Source organism: Hyperoodon ampullatus (assembly GCF_949752795.1).
Source record: "Hyperoodon ampullatus genome assembly, chromosome: 2".
In the NCBI taxonomy this organism is placed as follows: domain Eukaryota; kingdom Metazoa; phylum Chordata; class Mammalia; order Artiodactyla; family Ziphiidae; genus Hyperoodon; species Hyperoodon ampullatus.
In genome coordinates, this window is record NC_136915.1 from 11,591,221 (window position 1) to 11,611,335 (window position 20,115).

General features: G+C 53.2%; 1 protein-coding gene across 2 annotated transcripts in view; it reads left to right on the top strand.

Annotated features, from left to right (window-relative positions):
- Positions 1–20,115, top strand: part of KAZN (kazrin, periplakin interacting protein) — a gene marked incomplete at its 3' end in the record, with an annotated part of 473,602 nt that overhangs the window by 424,145 nt on the left and 29,342 nt on the right. Inside the window, exons 6-8 of one of the 2 annotated variants that reach the window (XM_079697057.1) lie at positions 348–478; positions 3,628–3,678; positions 5,157–5,280. In XM_079697057.1, coding sequence (XP_079553183.1) covers positions 348–478; positions 3,628–3,678; positions 5,157–5,280 — 306 coding nt within the window. Of the gene's footprint in view, positions 1–347; positions 479–3,627; positions 3,679–5,156; positions 5,727–20,115 lie in introns of those variants that run through there. The other variant, XM_079697058.1, reaches the window with a different exon arrangement.

The window sequence follows — 20,115 nt, forward strand, 5'->3', positions numbered from 1 at the left end:
GCTGGTACTGACCACGGGTTAGGATTGCACCAGGCCTAGGGAACGTCCAGGTGGCTGGAGCACTGTGAGGACAGTCACCGAGGCCCCTGGAGACTTCTGTCCCTTGCCCTTCACCCTGGTTAGGAGGGGGCCTAATTGGATCCAGAGGCTGGAGATTCTTGCTGGCAGTGGCTCTCTGGTGACCCGTGGGGCTGTGAAATAGAGGGGCGGAGAGCTGGGCAAGTCTCTTCTCTACGTCTCAGTGTTCCTATCTGTATAATGGGGGCATTGGGTGGACTGACCTGCAAGGCAGTGAAGGCAAGGACATTCTCTCCATCCCCCACTCACCAGCTGTCCCTGCTTTCCAGCGGTCAGGGTGAGCCCCTGCCACTCCCGGCAGCCCTCCGTCATCTCCGACGCATCTGCCGCCGAAGGCGACCGGTCGTCCACGCCAAGCGACATCAACTCCCCTCGACACCGGACGCACTCCCTCTGCAACGTAAGGCCAGCAGCAGCAGGGCCTGGGCCTTGGGCCCCACCCGGCAACCGCAGGGTTGGGAGTGGAGGGGGTGAAGACCTACCCGCTGTTTCCTCTCGTCCACCCAGGAAGCATTCTGGCGAAGGCATTTCCTGTTCTGTTCTTTCCTTTTGCAAGAAGAGATGGATGTGGGGAGAGAAAGAAATGAGGCCTGTTGGCTCCTTGTGTCCGGGAGGGCAAGGAAAATCCAGAGGATGGCGGGCCTGGGTCGGCCTCAGGGTCTGAGCAGCCTGGGCTTATCTCTGGTGGGCTATGTCTGGGACCGTAGGCTTCTCCTCCCAGACCATACCTTCCAGGGCTCAGGACCTCATCACCACCCCTGTTTCCCTGTAGAGCCAGCTCTTGGTCCTGCAGGAATGAGCCAGATTTTTTTTGAATCTCCAGGAATTTTTGCACATTTTGCCTCTGGAGAAGCATCCGGTGAATTTGTTCTAAGTTATGTTTGCTTTGCTTACTTAATTACAGTTTTTGATTTCATACTGGGTCCCAGCTACCAAGAGGCACAGGTCCGTAGCCACCTAACTCTTGATGGCTGGTGGGACAGACAGGGTCCCCAGGAGTGAGGGGGTGAACGAAGGTGAGTGGGTCAAGCATCTGAGGACAGGAAGACGCCACGTCAAGGCTCTAATGTGAAACACTGGGGTCAGGAGGTGGGGACCACTTTTCACATGTGTTCCATCACGCGATTGAGAATCCAGAGGGCGCCCCTGCCGCGTCCTAAAGACACGGTAGAGTTGGGTCCTCAGACACACAGGAAGCCTTTCTCAAAAACTCAGTCAATGTTTTGTTAAGCAGCAAGATGGATAATAAACAAGAAATGAGGTGGATATCGTGCAAAAGAAAGACAAGATAACCATTACTTGCCAGTGGGATGATTATCTACCTGGAAAACCTCAAGAGAATAACCAGAAAAGCCATTAGACTAATAGTGAGAAGTACAGAACGGTACTGGTAGAATATCAATTGATAAAAATCAGTAAATATTCTATATTAGTAATCCCAATGGAAGCATTTTTTTTTCCAAATCTGTAATAACAATGAAAAGCACTTAATAAAAACAGCTAAGACTGGGCTTCCTTGGTGGCGCAGTGGTTGAAAGTCCGCCTGCCGATGCAGGGGACACGGGTTCATGCCCCGGTCCGGGAAGATCCCACATGCCGCAGAGCAGCTGGGCCCGTGAGCCATGGCCGCTGAGCCTGCGCGTCCGGAGCCTGTGCTCCGCAACGGGAGAGGCCACAACAGTGAGAGGCCCGCGTACCGCAAAAAAAAAAAAAAAAAAAAAAAATAGCTAAGACTAAATTTGAAATAAGTTGCCTCAGCGTGGTGACATGGACAACAGAGACTACTGGCCTGGGCCTCGCAAAGCCACATCAGGAGGGGGAGGAGGTCACTTCAGGCCTGAATCCCACTCGGGGCTCGGATTCTGTTTTAACTGAGGCTTTAAGGAAGCAATCTGTTCTTCTGTTGTTCCCAGGAGAGAACCCTGGTGACAAAGGCTGTCCTGACAGAACCAAGACGAGGAAGGTGGGCCAGTAGAGGGGCCTCTGACGTTACTCTCTTGTTCTGAGGACCACTGTTGAGCTACACCCACAGCCAGCAGTGCCCTTTGTTCTTAGTGTGGGCCAGGTACCCTGTAGCATCTGAGAATACCTTCCCAAGGGCCATACTTTGTCTTCCCATGGGGGGCCCACAGGGGCTTTGACAGCCGAAATGCTGCTGGAAAATCCATTCTGCAGAAAGGGTTCTTTAAAGGCCTCTTGAATTACATCTGGCTCAGACCTAGCCTTTTGCCCAACTTGGCCTTGGCACATACCTGAGGCTACAGGCAGCAGATCTGGCATGTTTATTCCCAAGCTCACTTTACACAGAGCCCTGGTGCCAGGCAGTGGGTGCTTTGATAAGCCAGTTGTCTACACATAGGCATTTCAGTGGGCTCTGGCCTCATTCTCTTCCCCATAAATTTGGCAAAGATGGCCTTGTACAGGGCCAACCTACCTTAGCTGCCTGCCAAATAGGTTCTGTTTGCAAACCTTGAGATGGGACTAAAGACTAAACTACCATTTGTTCCATCCCCACCCTCCCTCAACCACCTTCATCCCCCATCTCAACAGATGTGCACACAGGTAAGCCAGGAAGAGCCTGAAAATAGCTCCGGGTAACCGTCTGTGCTCAGGCATTTGGCCTGGTACCAACAGGAACAGCCTGACCTGGAGTAAGGACCCTCCCCATCCTTTCATGCTCTAGTCACTTATTTAGAGCAGAGGTGGGGACTCAGCACAGAGAGGCTGGAGAAGATTGATGGACATTGGCTCAGGTGACACATGCTTCATTTCTTGCCTTTTGCCTGCAATTCTGGAAGTGACCACCAGGGGTATCCCTAGTAATGACTTGTGATCCCAGTGATCTATGGTACCCACCCCCAGGCAGGACAGACTGATTCTGGGAGGTGATGAGGGCTTTTGCACACTCACAGGAAGAAGCACTAGACCAGGGAGAACCAGACGGTCTTGAATTTGAGTTGTAGCTCTGGTTTTATTTAGCTCTATAATGTTGGACTGTCTGGAACCTCTCTGTGTACCTGTAAATCAGGCTAGTGAGCCCTGTTTTGGCCCTCCACAAAATAAGAGATTCATTGTGTTGTTTGTGGGGGAAATAAGAGGCTGCATAGTCTCCCAAGTCTTCCTGTCCCAAAATGCTTTATTTTTATATTTTCTATAAAATTATACTTCTTTATGAAAAGCACCAAGTATAACCAACTTCAGTTCTAACTCTGTGGACCAATCGGGAGAGGAACTTAGAAGACTTTCAGTGACTGATTTGTTGGTCAGAGGGTGTTAGGGGTCAAGAAGCCAGAGCGGGCAAGAGAGCATCACAGGGCCTCTGGCCAGGACCCCTGGTCCTGGCAGCATCTTCATGAACCCCAGGTGTCGTCATTGAGCCATTTGGAAGTGTCTACTTCAGGGGTGGAGGGTGGATTCCCCAGTACAGAAGCAGGCGGTCCCTAGGGGATGGCTTCCTTCCACGGAAAACCCCATGCTCCACAGGCCACCTCTGCTCTCATGTGTTATGTGTCTTCGCTGTTTCATCTTCCTCTTCTCCTTTGGCTACAGGGCGACAGTCCCGGCCCGGTTCAGAAGAACCTGCACAACCCCATTGTACAGGTAGGTGTGCCTCCCCTGGCCACTCAGGCCCTCCCTCCACCCCACCTTGACCGTGACTTCACCCTTTTTCTCCTCAGCCCTCAGCACCACCATGTCCATACTTGGCCACCCAGGGCAGAGAGGAGTTAAGCCACTACCTCAGTCACACATAGGTCGGTGCCCCAGCCAGGCTCAGCACCTGAGTCTGCCCTTCCATGTCCTCTTCTGGATCTGTGGACCTACTAAGTGCATCACGCATCCCTAGAGAGTGTCTTCTCCTGGCAGCCAAAGGCTAATGACGTGGGCCCTGGGCTCTTTGGGCCCCTTGCTGCAGGAAACTTTTTAAAGTTCATTTTTAACCTTTCAATACTCTTATCCTCAGAGTGAGAAGGGGGCTGTAGGGAGGAAAACAACATGAATTTGACTGTCAGATGGGGTCTCTGAGATCAGCTTTCTAGTCCTGGGGTTCCCACATGCTGGTCTTCTGGACTGCTCATCTGCATCAGGGTCCACCAGTGACGATTTTTCTAATGCAGATTCCTGGGCCCTTCACCCCAGAGATTCTGATCCACCAGGTTGGGGGAGGGGGGAGTGGCTGGAATTCAGGTAATTCTGACTTGGTTTGGGGAACCATGAGTCTAGTCTAACCTCCACCTTTTGACCGGTAACACCGCTCTGCATCTTTGTATAAAGCACTTGACAGTTTGCAAAGCTCTCCTGCAGACACCACCCCAGTCCCGTAGTTACCCCGACAGGAAGACCTCCTCCACAGCATCAGCATCATCATCATCACTGTCTTTGTCATTATTAACAATCCCCGCATGTCACAGACGAGAAACCTGGGCTCAGAGGGGCTGGGGGCTCTCCACGTTTCCATGGGTAGTAACATAATTGGGATTAGAACCCAAACCCCTGCCTCCCCGCTCTACCGAGGCCAGTCCTGCTTCTTGTCCAGGGCCTTAAGGTCTGGGGTCCTTGCTCTTGGCTGACATGAAGCTCAGATTTCCTCCTTCCTGGTTTTCCCGGCTCTCCTATGCCCCGTTTTCCAAGGGGACGTTTTCCGCAGTGAACTTAATACACTTGCGATGCCCCCTCCAGATGGGCCCTGTGGTCAGCCGTGGCAGCATGCGTGGACGCGATTCTGCAAGCCCTCCACGAGCACTGGAAGGCTCTAGGCAAACTGAATTTAAGTGATAGTACAAACCCCACCAGCAGCCGTTATGAATGCTGCTTATGTGCCAGGCACTGTTCTAAGCGTTTCTACCCTCACTTTAGCAACATCCTCATGACAGTCTTGGAATGGGTCCTAGTGTCGTCCCCGAGAGATTCTGTAACTGGCCCAAGTCCGCTCAGCGAGTGAGGGGCAGGCCCTGGCATCCTTACCCACTGGTGCCTCCCTCCAGCCATCCCCAGCCCCCACCCCTCCCTGTCTTCCGCCCCAGCTCAGCTTGCCTTTGTTCTTCTCCCCTCTACCTCTGCCACTTGGCCTGACGCCTCAGTCACTAGAGGATCTTGAAGACCAAAAACGGAAAAAGAAGAAAGAGAAGATGGGATTCGGCTCCATCTCGCGTGTCTTCGCCAGAGGGAAGCAGCGGAAGTCCCTCGACCCCGGCCTCTTTGATGGTACCGCCCCTGATTATTACATAGAGGAGGACGCGGACTGGTGATACCCGCCTCCCTTCGCCTGCTGCCCGGCGGGCGTGTCTGTGCGTGTGGACGTGCGTGCGAGCGGGGAATGCGCGGCTGGGCGTGCGTGGCGGTGCGTGTGCGCGTGCATGGGAGCTCTCGCGCACGTGGGCGGCGGGGGGGCGCGGCTGAGCCCCGCTCGCGTGGGCCCCTCCCCGGCGTCACCACCTCTGTAATTGATGTACATACTACAAACGTGTGTGAACATGTCAACTCTCTGTTGTCCTCGGAGCGATACAGTTGTGTTGTTAATCTGGGTTTGTTTTTGTTTATTTCAATGTTTTTTTTTTTTCGCTTTTTGGTTCGTTGGGGTTTTGGGTTTTTGTTTTTGTTTTTGTTTTTTTTTTGGTCCCTTCCCCCCTTCCCTTTTTATGAAACTTGAAAACTTGAAGGACTGCTGTGTATTTGTAAATAACAAAACTATTGTGCACTCCGTGCTTGTAAATGTCCCTCGTCCGAACTGCTACTTCTGGAGCCCGTCTCCCCGAGGATGTAGTCTGTGTTTGATGTTCCCCCCGACTCCACCCCGCCGCCCACCCGTCCCCCCGGTGTGAACGTGTGGGACCAGACCCTGTTCTCGGGGTGCGCCCAAGTCACTTTAACCCGCAAACGCCATCGTCATCAGGGTAAGGTCCACCCTCCGCGAAGACTTGCGAGCCCAGCCCAGGGGACCTGTCTTGTCTCGGTTTGTCAGAGGCCACACGGGCTCTTTCTCACGGCCTGCCGGTTTTTAAATTGCGTTGCCGTTTCTTTCTTTACGGGGAAAAGAAAAGAAAATTGTTCCGTTTAATTTATTTGCACAAATGCAGAAGACTTATTCTATCTAAATTATTACGTAAATATTGGAATGTATATTTTTCCACGGGGGGCGGGCGGGAGGCGGGTTCTCTGTTGACTTGTCTGTTCTATGATCATGCTGCTGCCGAGCTGTGCAAGGTAGAGTTTAGGGTGGCCAGAACCCAGGGACCATTGGACTTCCAAGCTTGCTTTTTTCCGTCCTTTCTTCTTCTCTCTCCCCCATTCTCCCATCCCTGCATGGGAGTGCGCTCCGCCTTTCTTCCTGCCTGTAGCTCTCTCCAGGCCCTTCTATATATATTTATTTATCTGAAAGAGCACTGACCTCAGTGAACAGAGTGCCTGCTGTCGTGGTCACCTTCTCTTGGGTCTGTCTTTTGAGAAAGGCTGCTGCGTTCAGGGCGAGACAGCCGACTGCATGACCACAGGGTACGACCACAGGGACCCTCGGCCCGAGTTGGTTCCCCGAGGGTCCTGGAGCGGCACGCGTTCCTCGCTGCAGCTGTGTCTCATCCTTGGTTGATTCTGCACGTTGGCGGGGCAGGTGTCATGGGGGAGGCGCCCGTCTCAAGGGGCAGCCTGTTGGGGACACAGCATCCAGCACCAGCACCTCTGCCCTCCCCATTCTGTTTGGTTCCTCCAGCTACATCTCACAGAGTCTCTCGGGATCCCTCGGGCCCTCCTCCAACTTGTCACAGCAGCCTGAGCCTGCTCACCCGAGGAGAGAAGGGCTGGCAGGCACATCTGCCTATTTGGAGAGCAGTGTTGGCCCCGGTGAGGCGTCACCAGCAAAGGAACCGTGAGCATTGTAACACCGGGTGATGGAGAACACGTGAGCTTCTAAGCCAGGGCCTCCCGAAGTCTAAAACTAGCTTTCCCTTTTCTTTTAACCTGCGAATCCCCCCCACCTCTGCACCACCTTAAATACTAACAGCTCAATTCACACACCCTCTAAACAACAGTAGTTGCGCTTTCTGCTAGCAGTAACGTTTTCAGCTCTTACCAAGAAACAAGGAGAATTTTAAATGCTGGAGCATCTCTTATCAGAAGGGATAGGATATTTTGTCTAAAGTCTCTAAAACAAACAGAAAAGCCCCAGTTGGCTGCTCCCTTTCCTTCTGACCTGATGGGGGAGGTTGGAAAGGAGTAGGCAGGGTACCTAATAAGGATCTTTCTGGCCTTTGGCTGAGCCGTTTCACCCAGCCTGGCGGCGAGGGAGAGCGGCCGGAGCTGGCATCTTTCTCTACAGAGAGATATTTTAGGAAATACTTTTCTCCCCCCATGAATTTTTTTTCTTTTGGTTGATTTTTATTGTTTGCCCTTTATTTACAAGAAAATAAGATTGCAACCCCTCCTGGTAATGATTTAGTAGTTCCTTTTCATTTCAGTTTTTGGAAATTAGGAGATAATTCTAAGAGTTACTAAGGATGATCTATTTAAGAGAACTACGTCAAATAGCGAATGAGTTATGGGTAACAGTAGATGAAAATAACCTTTCCCGTGGGAAAGGTTTCTCGAAGGCATGGATGCAAATATAAAATATTAAAAAAAAATCTAAATAAAGCTTATTTTAAAATATGATCGAATTCTATGTTATTTGATTGCTTCTATCTTACTCCGGGTGGGAGGCAAAGCCTGGCATGACCTGCTCCTTGGAATTCCAGGGCTGCGTCCTGAGGGGGTCATGAGAGGGGCCGAGGAAAGCTGGCTGGATTCTGGGCCCATCGAGGGGCTGAGGCTGGAGTGACCTCCCAGAAACATCTCATCTTTGCCACCCTGGCTGTAATTTGGAGGAGCCGTCAGCATCCAGGGCAGCCCGTGGTCCTAATGCACCACCTCCGAGCCTGGCGCCCTGACCCTGCATTCTCCAGCCCAGTGGCCCCAGTCAGCTTTCATCTGCTTCCTTCTTCCCCCTGGCGCTCCTTCCAAAGACCCAGAGCGGGGCGCCATGAGTTTGGGGCATATTACTTCCTGCAGACCTCAGTGGGCCTCTGCATTGTCCCGACTTTCCCCGCCATCCCTGGGGACTGAGAGGAGTTTAAGAGAGAAATTAAAGGAGCCCCAGGGCTTCCCTAATGAAGCCAGAGTGGGCCAGGCTTTTCCAAGACCCGAGACTCACCAGATGCAAAGCCAGTCCTCCCCCGGTGAAACTCCACAGTGTGGCCTGAGAAGAGGCCACCTGGATACCCCAATCCATGATCACAGCCAGTGCCTTTAACCTCAGTCTCCCAACTTAACAACAAATCCTCTCCAGCAGTAAAACTGATGGAAGACTAGCTTTTTAACTCCCGTTGCATTTCCGCTAGAAGAGAGCTCAGAGCACCATAATGTATAGACCGTGCCGAGAAGTTACAGAGCTCAGGACTGCAAGGAGCTTAGGGGCATCTACCCCAGCAGCTCTCAACCTGGCCACACATTAAAATCACCTGCCGAGATTTCTAGAAAAAAATTACCAATGCCAGGCGCTACACCCCTGAATCAGAGTGTGGTTAAACGTTCTCTGGTGCAGCCAGGATTGAGAACCACTGGGCTAATGTGAGGAGGGCAAATGGCCCCAAACACACATGCCACAGCTTCCCTCACCCTGACCTCAAGCAGACATCACTAATCAATTCAAGAACCCTTCCTACCCAGCCCAAAGTGGCCTCTAATTTTTTCACTTTACAAAGCCTCAAACAGACACCGCCAATCAGTCAGAGTTGGCGTCCAAGGAAAAAAGCCTATTTGCCTTCACCAAACTAACCCAACCCACTACGCCTAACAGGTGGGGGAAACTTTGTCCCAGAGAGGAGTGCTTTGGCCAAGATCCTAGCTATCGCTCCTTCAATCCCGTGGCCTTCTCAAGGGCCAGGCCACACCTGATTCAAATCCGAGTAGCTCTACTCAAAAGCCACACCACCTCCTTTGTTAATCTTCTCCAGACCTTGCCCCAAATGGTCCAACTTCAAGTGTCACTATTAGTCAGAAACTGGAGCAGGGTTGCCCCAGCTGCAGGGCCGGTGGACAGCTGCACAGGTTGTATACTGCATTACCCCTGCATGGACAGCGCCCTGAGCTGTGCAGTGCACAGCCTGCGTGGCTGTCCTCGGGGGCCCTCCTGCGTGCTCTCCGACCCGTGCTGGCAGGTTCTAACTGGCGTAACCTAACAGTAGAATAACAATAATAACCTCTAACAGTTGTTGGGCACTTACTATGGGCCAGGGTCCATGCTGCGTGCTTGACGTGTATTAACTCAGTTAATCCTCCAACGGCTCCATTATCAATGAAAACACTGAGGCGAGGTAAATTGTCCGGGGTCAAGGAGCCAGGAAACAGCAGAACTGGGCTTCCAACCGAGTGAGTCTGTAGTGCCCTGAACCGCTCCTCCGTGTGGGCAGTGAGGGGCCGGGACCCAGCACGTGGGTGCCTCCAGTGCCTCCGAGGGGCCTGCTTTGAGCTTCACCCCACCCCACCCTCGCCCACCAGTAGCCTCTGGCACAGCCTAGCACTTCCTTGCTTTTGTGACCTAGTCTATCTCTGTTAGCCTTTTACCTCCGGCCCAGAAAACCCACTCCCAGGGAGGGGCTGGCAGGGAGAGCAGAAACGAGCTGCGGTCTGGCATAAGCTCTGCATCGTGGGCAGGGGACGCCTCCATCTGCCCTGCTATGGAACCCCTCGCCGTACCAGAGCTGCCACTTCCTGAGGTGGGGGGGTCCCCTCAGGATGGCCCAGGGGTCCCAGGAGCTGCCCCACACCTGTCCCCCAAGGTTATGCGGCTGCTGCTATGTGCGTCGCTCAACCTGGGCTCCCAGGGAATCCAGGTGTAGTGGGGCTGCATCAGATGGGGTCATCAGGCCTGTGACATATAATATGGGTTTGAAAGTACCTCAGAATTCTCTGGCGGTCCAGTGATTAGAACTCCGCACTTCCATTGCCAGGGCCCCGGGTTCGACCCCTGGTCAGGGAACTAAGATCCCGCAAGCCGCCTGGCATGGCCAAAAAAAAGAAAAAAGAAAAAAAAATTTTAATTAAAAACTTTCTAAAATAAATAATGCCAACTGGCCCTCTCACCAAAACCCTGCATTTCCTCCCAAACATCCTACCCCCAGCCCATCTGCTCTGAACAAACGACTCTTAAGTTTTTTCAACTCAAACCCCACCAGGTGGGGCAGAACATGCCACACTCCCCTCCCTCCCACCCGTTCCCGTTTTCCCGTGGGAAAAAAAAACCCGGTACTAATAAAGAATCAAGCAGGAATACATACAATTAACTTTATCTTATAAAAGGATAGATTCATAAGTTTATATATAAAAGAATGCCCTATAAACTTAAAAATAACTTAGGGGTTTGACCTTGACTGTATGTTAGAAGTTGTTTAAATACCTAAGTCATAATGAAGTGTCACCATATAAGCAGATTGAGGGTATACATCCTGATGGCAGCCTAGGGTATGGAGAATGCATACCTGAACCACAACTGCATAGTGTCTTAAAGCCCAGTTACTGAAAAATATGCAAATATGCAGCCCTGCACTCTACATCCCCAACAAACTGAATCCTCAAGAAAATTATCCCAAGAGGATTGACCTTTAAGAAGCAAAAATAGTAGCAACTGAAAACCTTGACCTTTCCTTCCTGGAAATGGCAGGAATCCTGTTCCCTGGCACATCCCCAGGGAAGTCTTGTGACATTGTCAGGCCAGGTGCAGCAGCCATGCTTCTGAAGCAAAGTCCCTGGAAAACAACGGCTGACTGCTCGTTTGCATTTCTGAGTTTCAGGTTTTGGAAATCTTTGATTGCTTTCTTAATAGGTTACCAGTAGCAGTTAATTGCACCCAAATAAGAGAATCTCAAATTGCATGCCTTGCTCCATCTGGAGGACCCTTGCAACCCACCAGTGGTGCCAGGCCAGGCCTGGGTAATTGTTCCAGCTCTGGCCCAGCATCTGATTTCAAGCAAGTCGTTTAACCTGTGAGCCTCAGTGTTCTCATCTATGAAGTGGGTGTAACAACCCTTTCCTCCTTGTGGGCTCAGAAATGCCAGCTGAATGTGTTTTGGAGCCTGGAAAGCTCTGGCCCCAAGGCTTGTGTTCTCCAGGATTTGAGTGGATTTAAGTTCAACCAGAGGTAGGAAAAAAGTGTGGAAACAGCTTGACATACATCTTGAGCCCGAAGGTGACTTGATCAAAACTTATCCCTGGGGCTGAAATCAGGGCATCCAGCTGCCTGAACCTGACATTCCTCCAGCTGTGTGCACAGCCCTTGGAGTCCAGATTCCCGTCCACTGCTGCTTTGTGAGAGAATTCTGACTTCTCTGCCTTGGAACAAGGAGGGTTTGACATGTTCACCCCTAGAATCCACCAGCTCTGAAAACATTCTGTCTTTCTTGAGTTCAAATAGAAACATACTCTGATGTGGCTAGCAGAGAGAAATTTAGACCATGAGAAGCAATTAGGCTGCCCAAGGCTGGGTTCCTGAGGCAGAAGCCCCAAGGGTCCCCCCAGGGTGGTATGTTTATAAGGAGACGTGTGTCAGAGCCCAAGGCCGGCCTGGTCTGGCAGGGAGGAGTGCATCGAGCCCCTTGCAGAGACGCACTCATATAATCCTTCCAACAACCCTCCAAGATAAATATTGTTATTGTCCCCATTTTACAGATGAACAAACCAAGGCACCGAGAGGTGAAGTTCTTGCCCAAAGTCACACAGTTAGGAAGAGGCAGAACCCGGATTCAACTCCAGCAGTCTGGCTTCAGAATCCATGTTCTCAGTAACTGTGCTATGTAGTCTCTGATCAGCCACTGGCCCCCAACGTCTCCCCCAGGGACAACTGACCAACAGGAAGCTTCAGAGAACTTGAGAAAGCCTCACTAGCCAAGTCCTGTACAGACTAGCTCTTTGGGGCTCAGTTTCTCCACCCAACAGAGGAAGAAATTGGAATAAGCAGGGGTTTGCAAACTGTGTTCCATGGGGGTTCCTCAGAGGTCCCTCAAGAGGTGGCCATAGCTGGTGAAAGAACGAGCAGGCAGGCCTCCAGCCCCACCTTCTGCCAGAAGCTCTGCTCTTATCTGTTACACACTGGACCTACATGCAAGAGTCCGTTGGAAGGATCCCATGATAGACAAAAAGTGAGCAGAGAGGAAGAGAATGAGAGAAGGTTTGAGAACCATACATAGACCAGTAGTTGTCAAGCCTTGAGTTTTAAGGATACAGATTCCCAGGCTCCACCCACACCTACGGAGTTAGAAGGTCCAGGGTGAGGCCCTGGGATCTGTGACCAGCTCCCCACTGTGGACTCAGTTGCAGGAGGTCACATGGGGCAATGGCCGAGGGCAGCGTTCTACCCGTGGGTTTTAGCACAGACTTGCCATGAGGAAGCTTCTCCAGGGGGCCTGCATAAGGTAGGTGGAGGCCACCTTCCTGGGGCAGCTCCATGGTCCCCCAGTGAGGGAGGAACCTCACCCAGGTAAGACCCCAGGCTGCCCCCAAAGCAGAGAGCGAAGGAGACTGGCAGGTGTGAGTACCTGCTGCCTCCCGGGAAGCCTCGGAAACCCCCAGCAGTACCCCTATTAGAGCCACAGAGAGGGTCCCAGGTTTTCCTAGAGGCACACAGCCAGGAAGTGGTGGGGGGCAGACGTCAAACCTGGCTGATTCCAAGTCCTGAGCCTGGCACCCACCGTCTCAGATGTTACCTGACCTGTGGCTGACTGACAGAGGCTTCTGACAAGCATTGGGTGGACCTGCCGGCTTTGGCCTGGGGCCAGTGGTGCCCCTGGACCCGGATGATGAGCCCTAAACTGGGAGCAAGGCAGCTCAAGCCATGTTCTGTGGAGCAGTCTGGGGTGGAGCTGCTACCAAGGGGCCTGGCAGGGCTCTGCCCAGACCCTGCCCTCAGGTTCCGGAGGAGGCCTAGCCTTCTCCACTCCAGAAGGCCCACCCACCCCCAGCCCAGCGCAGTCAGGAGCCCTGAGCCCGGCTCTGGACTCCCAGTTTCCAGCTTGGCCAAGGACTCGCTGTGTGACCATGGGCAAGTCAGTTTCCCTCTCTGGGCCTCAGGTCCCCTCTAAAACAGGCCAGGGCAGTAGTTACCCACTTGTGGCCTGTGGAGTCTTATGAGTCCCGGTATCCTGGGCCACCTCCCCGACCACACTCACTGGCCTTCAGCCCAAAGCTCCAGTTTATGTACCTCACAGATACAATTTCATTTGGACAAAAGCTCTGCAACATGAAGGCAGTGGGAAATCCACAGGTTAGGTCACATCTAAGCTCCCTCCAGGGCCCTCCAGGACAAGAGGAGGCACAGGCTGCCTCAGGCCTCCCCCTGCCCCAGCCTTGTGGAAAAGTCACTCCCTGAGGGCACCCCCGGACTTCCCTGCTCACCCCTCCTCCCCATCAGAGAGAGAGGGTACAGGCCCCTTCCCTCCTCAACCCTGGCAGAGCTGGGAAGTGGGGGCCACTCACGGGCCCCCCAACTTCTGAAAGCCTGCAAGTCGAGGGCCGGAGATCCTCCCAAGAGGCCATGCGCAGCCCCTGGATGAACCACAGTGAGACTACGTTGAACAATGCCACTCGCAGTTCACAGCCCTTTACGCTTTACAAAGCCCTTTCACAGGCAGACTAGGGTCAAGGTTAAGCTGTAGATTCTAGGGACTTCCCCGGCAGTCCGGTGGTTAAGACTTCGCCTTCCAGCGCAGGAGGTGCGGGTTCGATCCCTGGTCGGGGAGATAGGATCCCACATGCCTCACCGTCAAAAAACCGAAACATAAAACAGAAGCAATACTGTAACAAATTCAATAAAGACTTTAAAAAAAATGGTCCACATCAAAAAAAAATCTCAAAAAAAAAAAAGATGTAGATTCTGGGCAAACTCTGGGTTCAAACCTCAGTCCTGACACTCACTACCTGGTAACCATGCTATGCCTCAGTTTCTTCAGCTGTACACTAGGGACAAGTAAGATTGTCAGAGCAGCTGAAAATGAGTTACTATGTATAAAAGGCTCAGCTCAGGTAGCAATAAATGTCAGCCACAATGATGATGGCAATGGTGATGGTGACGACAATGATCTCATTTCGGCCTCTCACCAGCCCCATGAGATGGGCAGAACAGGCCCCCTTTGTACAGATGCCAAGTATGGCTCAGGTTAGTTCAGCAACCTTACCCCAGCCACCAGGGCCAGCCCAGGTAGAGGGCCGGACAGAGCAAGAGTCTTAGAGCTGAGAGGGCTCTTGGTGGCCTCTCGCCCACCACCCTCACAGCACAGCCAGGCAGGGCATCAATGACCAGTTCTAGAACCCAAGGCTGCTGACTCCCAGGCCAGTGCCTGGAGCTGGCACAGGCCACAAGATTCAGCTGGGGGAAAAAAAAAATCCCTGGGTCAATAAGTTTTAGAAACAATGAATAGTATCTCCAAAATGAACATTAGCTTTTCAAGGCTCTAGCAAGTTCTGCAGTGAAGAAAAACATTTCACTGCTTTCCACCTCGTGTTTCCCAAACTTAACTGACCACAGAACCAGGCCTTTGAGTCTGGTTCCGTGGAGTGCTCTGTGGGGCTACAGGGATGGGTGGCTCCTGCAGCCCCCTTTAGTCTGTGCTTGGAGATGCTGAGTCAGTAATTCTTTGGTGACCTCTAAGCGGCATGGTTTAGCCATGGAAAGTCCCCATGGCTCATGTGGGATTCCCGTGGGCCTTAAGAATGAGGTGAGCCTGGCGCAAGGCCGGGTGGAGTGGGGATCTCTCTCTGAGTATCTGCTTCGCTCAGAAAGCAGCTGGGTCAGTGCACAGCATCTGCAGAGGCAGAAGGGCCCCTGCAGATTGGCTGAGAAATGCCAGTCCCAGGTGTTTGTTTTGCTGCTGTCCCAGGTGTAGGCAGACGGCCGAATCTATTGCCACAGGGTCCTGGGGCGTGGAGAGGAATGGGCATGCCATCCTGCCGGGACATCTGGCCCACCTGCCCTGTTCCCCCTACTGGCTCTGAGCTGCCTAATTGCCTTTCCTGGGACAGGCCAGCAACGTTGGAGTCACATCCAAATTGGCCCCATGCCTGCCCAGTGCCAGCTTCCTTTCTTGTTAGGAGGCTGATGTCTCTGGGGGTGGCATGGAGCTCATGGTCGGGGGCAGGCGGGCCAGGGAGGGGAGAAGGCCCACTCTGTCAGCAGTCACTGAGGGGACCAGGGCTGTGGTGACAGGAGAGGGAGCTCTCTGCAAGGCGGAGGGAACCTGAGGGCTGTCCACAAACCGAGCGTCGGAGAGTGCAGCACAGGAGTGTGAATCATTCCCAGGTCCCCTCCGTCTCTTCCTGTGTGTGCAAGAAACACACATTCATTTTAGTGAGAGCCTGAACCCAGCAGAATTGATCAAAACCAAGCAATCAGGGAGGGGTGTCGAGGAAGGACCCAGGCTTTGGAGCCAGATCTTTGGGTTTGCGCCCAGCGTCAGCACTCAGCCAGTGACCCTAAGCCAGTCATATAGTCCCTCTGGGCCTCAGCCTCCCCCTCTGTAAAATGAAAATAAGACTGCCTACCTCACAGGGCTGTTGCAAAGATGGAATCAGAAATGGGTAGAAGCGTCATGTGGCAGCTGCCTGTCCCAGCACTGCAGGAGATTCAGGAGACAGGAAGCTGGGGCCAGGGAGACGAAACGCAGGCTCTGGGGCCCGGTTGTGCCCTGTGCACACAACCGATAGTGTTTCTGAGCTCGACTTTCCTCATCTATAATGTGGGCCTCTGGGAACCCGTGTCCACCTCGAGGGGGAGGACGCAGTGCGTTCACACCCACGCGTCGTGAAGCACCAGGCAGCGCCGTCCTGATGCGGAGGCCTCCGGGGGCGAGCAGAGTGACTGCCGGTCTCTGCCGTCTCAGATCAGCTCTAAGGGGCCCCAATGCAGAGTGCTGGGGGTGACGATGACGAGGACCCCTCTCTGTGAGCACCCTCACAGCCAGCCCCGTACGGGGCTCGCACACGCCCACCGAGTCTAAAGGAAGCAGCCTTGCTGGGCTCTAGTGCTTCCAAAGCTCCTGGTTTTTCAAGAGAAACCAAGAATGTCATACAATACACCCCAATTCTTTAATATTGGCAACTACTTTTGTTTTTAAGTTTAGTGTCCTTTAGGAAAAAAAAAAATGCTACGGCCCCAATATGTCTCCAGACCACCGGCTCCACTACCTCCCTTCTGGACTCTCTCTGTGGGCCGGTCCAGCCCGGGTGGTCCTCGTCTTCCCCTTGACCAGTGAGTCCCAGGCCATAGGTGCCCATTTCGTTGGCCCACGTGCTCCTTCACCAGAGGGCCCTCCTGCCCTTCCCCCGCCCCCCCGGACAGCCAGGCAGCAGGGGGACCGCACTCATTTCTGACCCCGAGCAGTGTCCCCAGGGCTTAGGATGTTTGGGCAGAAGCGGGGGAGCTGCCCTCAGAAGCCTGGAATCAGCACCGGAGCCCCCAGAGGCCCATATGGCCGACAGAACTCGGGGTCAGACCGCCTGCAGCCTGAGAGCCCAGCTAAATCATTTCTCGTGGACTTGGCCGGGCTCTGTGGAACTCAGAGATGGAGAGGGTGTGGGCGAGGGAGCACTTCAGGTGAAGGTGCTGATGGACCTGACAAAAGGGGGACGCTCTGCTCTCCCAGAAATTTCAGCAGGATGCATGGTCATAAGTGTGAAGAAAGCCATAAGCTGGAAACCCAGGGATATGGAGAGGGGGTCAGGCTGAGGACTGAGGACAAAGACTGGCTGCTGGGGGGTTGGGGGCAATGATGGAAGCTGGGAGAGAGAAGTACAATATGACTTGCTGACCTTCACGGAGGGCCTGCTGTGCCAGGTGTGTGTAGGCACTCTACACACGCTCATTAAGTCATTCAACAAACACTGGCTGACCACTTTCTATGTGCCAGGCCTAGGGCTAAGGGCTGAGGGTGCAGACATAAATGATGAGATGACATAAATTATTCTAACATAGTCCTCACCAAAATCATATGAAGTGTGTGTTGTGTTATTGTCTCAACCTTACAGATAAGGAAACTGAGGCCCCACGGGGCAACATAAATGGCCCAAGGAGACGTAGTCGGCGACGGAACAAGGCTAAGAATTGGGGTCCAGCAGACTATTGCACTACACCACTTTCCAGGCAGATACGAGTGAAGCTGATAAAACCGTGAGCCATTAGAACAATCTAGTCCTGGAAGGAGGCAGAGAAGAGGGGTCACAATTAAAGAAGGTCATCTAAAAGCGGGGAGAGGCTTATTTCCCCAAATGCGTGGAAACTTCCTAGGATGTTTTACCTTGTGCCAAGGCTCTGGTAAACATATCAGTGGGTTTGAGAGGGGTGTCAGTCCGCAGTGAGCATGGTGGCCACCAGCCCTGGCTCCAGACTCCGCCAGGGATCGTGTTTCAGGATGCATGACGAATAGCCGTGGCTAGCACCTGTTTTCTCCCGACATTTCCTATAGCATCTGAGTTGCAAGAAGGCCCCCAGCACAAGCCTCACCAAAGTGCTCTTCATTTTGAAGGAAGTTAAACGAATACTGCCCTTAGACATCTTTGCTGTTCCTATTGCCCTTTGGGCAAGAAATAAAGTCGCTCGCCCCTGGTGCAGGAAACTTCCAGGAGGCACTGTGAGGCATTTTGAGGAGGCAGGAGGTCGGACAGGTGCATCATTCGATGAGGCTGATCCCAAAGGAGGCGCTGCCTCCAAAGGCCATGCCCAAAGCCAGAGCTCCACGGATCTGACTCAGCTGTGGTGCCCCCGCCCAGCGAGCAAACGGACTGGGTCTCACGGCCAACCCAATGACCACAGTCTATGTGGCTCATGGAAGCAGGCTGAGCAGAGATGTCCTGAGGCTCACAGGGGAGCTGGGAGGGTCGGTGAAGGGAAGGAGAGGAGGGACTGCAGATCCATTAGGGGTTCTCAGACCCCACAGCTATCCATCGCCTCCAGCGTGGCCTCTAAGAACTGCACCCACACAAACTTGTACTGTCCCTACATGGGCACGTGGAGAAGAATCCTCCTCCTGCCCGTGGCCTTAAAGAGGCCCCTCGTTTCTCACAGAATTCACCTTTCAGGCCCATCCACCAACAGAGAATTTGGCCAGGAAAGCAGGTTGAAAAAAAAGGACTAGCTGTGGGAATACATGGGGAGGCCAGCAGCCAGCTGGAATACTTTCCTGGTGGAAGCAAAAAAGGGAGGAGACATCAGCTGCAAGTTAGAGTCTAAGAAGGACTTTCCCAAATGTGGGCACTATTCAGCATTACAACGGGTTAGCAAGGAGGAAAAAGGAACGTTTCGATGCATTTCTTTAAAGCCTACGGTAGTTGTCATTGGATCATAGTACGTTTGCCTTCCCTGGATCTCTTCTGAGCATCTTCCTCCGAAGTCTGTAAAATTAGAAAGCACTTGCCAAGCATATACCTGGGAAATGAGCCTTGTTGACTCCACCAAGTCAATGCCCTGCTGCCTTGGAAAATTCTCAGGGTGTCGGGGGGGAGGGGCTGGCAGGAAGCGTGGCTGGAGGAGGGTGTCCTCCGAGGCTGGGGGCAGGGGACCTGGCGAGCTGGGGACGGACACAGTGAGCACAGCTTAGGCTCAAGTGAGGGGAAAGGGAAGTATGCGGGCAGGTTTTAAGCATTACGTAGTTATCACTGGTGAGAGCAGAGCTCTGTGGGATCTTTCTGGGTACCACATGGTTTAGTGTATTTGAAGGGACACGTGGTGGGGGAGTGCCATCAGCGTTTAGCTCAGGGCCTCCAAAGGCCTGCTTGGCTCTGGGGTCGGGGGGTTGGGGATTGGTGGCAGCCCACCTGGGGACCTGCTGTTGACCCCGCAGCTGCACAGTTAGTGACTTGATGCCGTTTAGACCACGCTGTCCGGTCCCGGTGGCGCAGGCTCAGAGGGCCTGACCTTTGCACCTAGTATTTCACGGGAGTTGTGACCGGGCGCTGGAGCAAAGAAAGCATCTCCCTCCAACACAGCGGCCGTTATCAGGCCATAAAACATCATTTTTTCACCTTCTAATGCAGTGTTTAAAAAATGAGAATTCAGCGTTTGGCTTGAAAGTGCTGACAGGGGCTCCCCTGCCACTGTCCGAGGGCAGGGAGTTTAGAAGGCAGTCGGCTGCCGGAGGAGGGCTGGTCTGAGGACGGAGGGGCCCGGGGCGGAAGGATGGGGTTGCTGGGAGCAGCCACGCTGCGTGCTCACTGGCCTCTAGTGGGTGGAGGCCGGGGATGCTGCTAAACACAGACGGCCCCCACGACAAAGAATGGTCTAGTCCCAAACGTCATTCAGTAATGCCGAGGTCAACAGGCCCTGAGACCATGTGTACATTCGAGGAACCAGCATCCTGAGGCGGCCTAAAGGAGCGGGGGCCGGCGGAAGGTGAGCCTGGAGAGGGAGGCCTGCTCCCTGCCTCCTCACCTCCCGTCCTGCCTACCTTCCTTTAACCAAAATGTACAGAGCCCCTTCTGTTTCAGGCAGCAGTGGGCTGGAGCTCATACAGGCTCACAAACTGATTTCCAACCCCATGCCCAGGGGCATCATGTTGGCAACTGAAATTGGCCACAATGGGCATATTTACACCACAGAGATGGGCAAACAAATGCTATAAACCAAACACTTTCTTTCCCCCCCCCCCCCCAAAGTGCTTTTTAAAAATACGAGAGCTGGTTGTTAAACATTTACTAGCACACCACGGGTCTGGGCCCTTGCTAGGTACCAGGGATACCCAGAGAGCAGAACGGGGCCAGCTTCTGTCCTCGTGGAGTTGACATCTAGTGGGAAGCCAGACCCCCATCAAACAATTACACGATCATTAATTAACTTCAGCTGTGAGAAGTGCAGGCTCAGTACCTGGCATGAGAGCTTGTGTGAGTGTGGTTTGAGGGCTGTGGAGGGGTGTGTGTTGCAGGGGGTGACTGACCTGTGCCAGGTGACCAGAGAAGGGGTCCCTGGAAGAGGCGACATTTAAACAGAGCCCTGAAGGCTTCATAGGAGTTCCGGCAGAGGAGACAGCAGCAGAC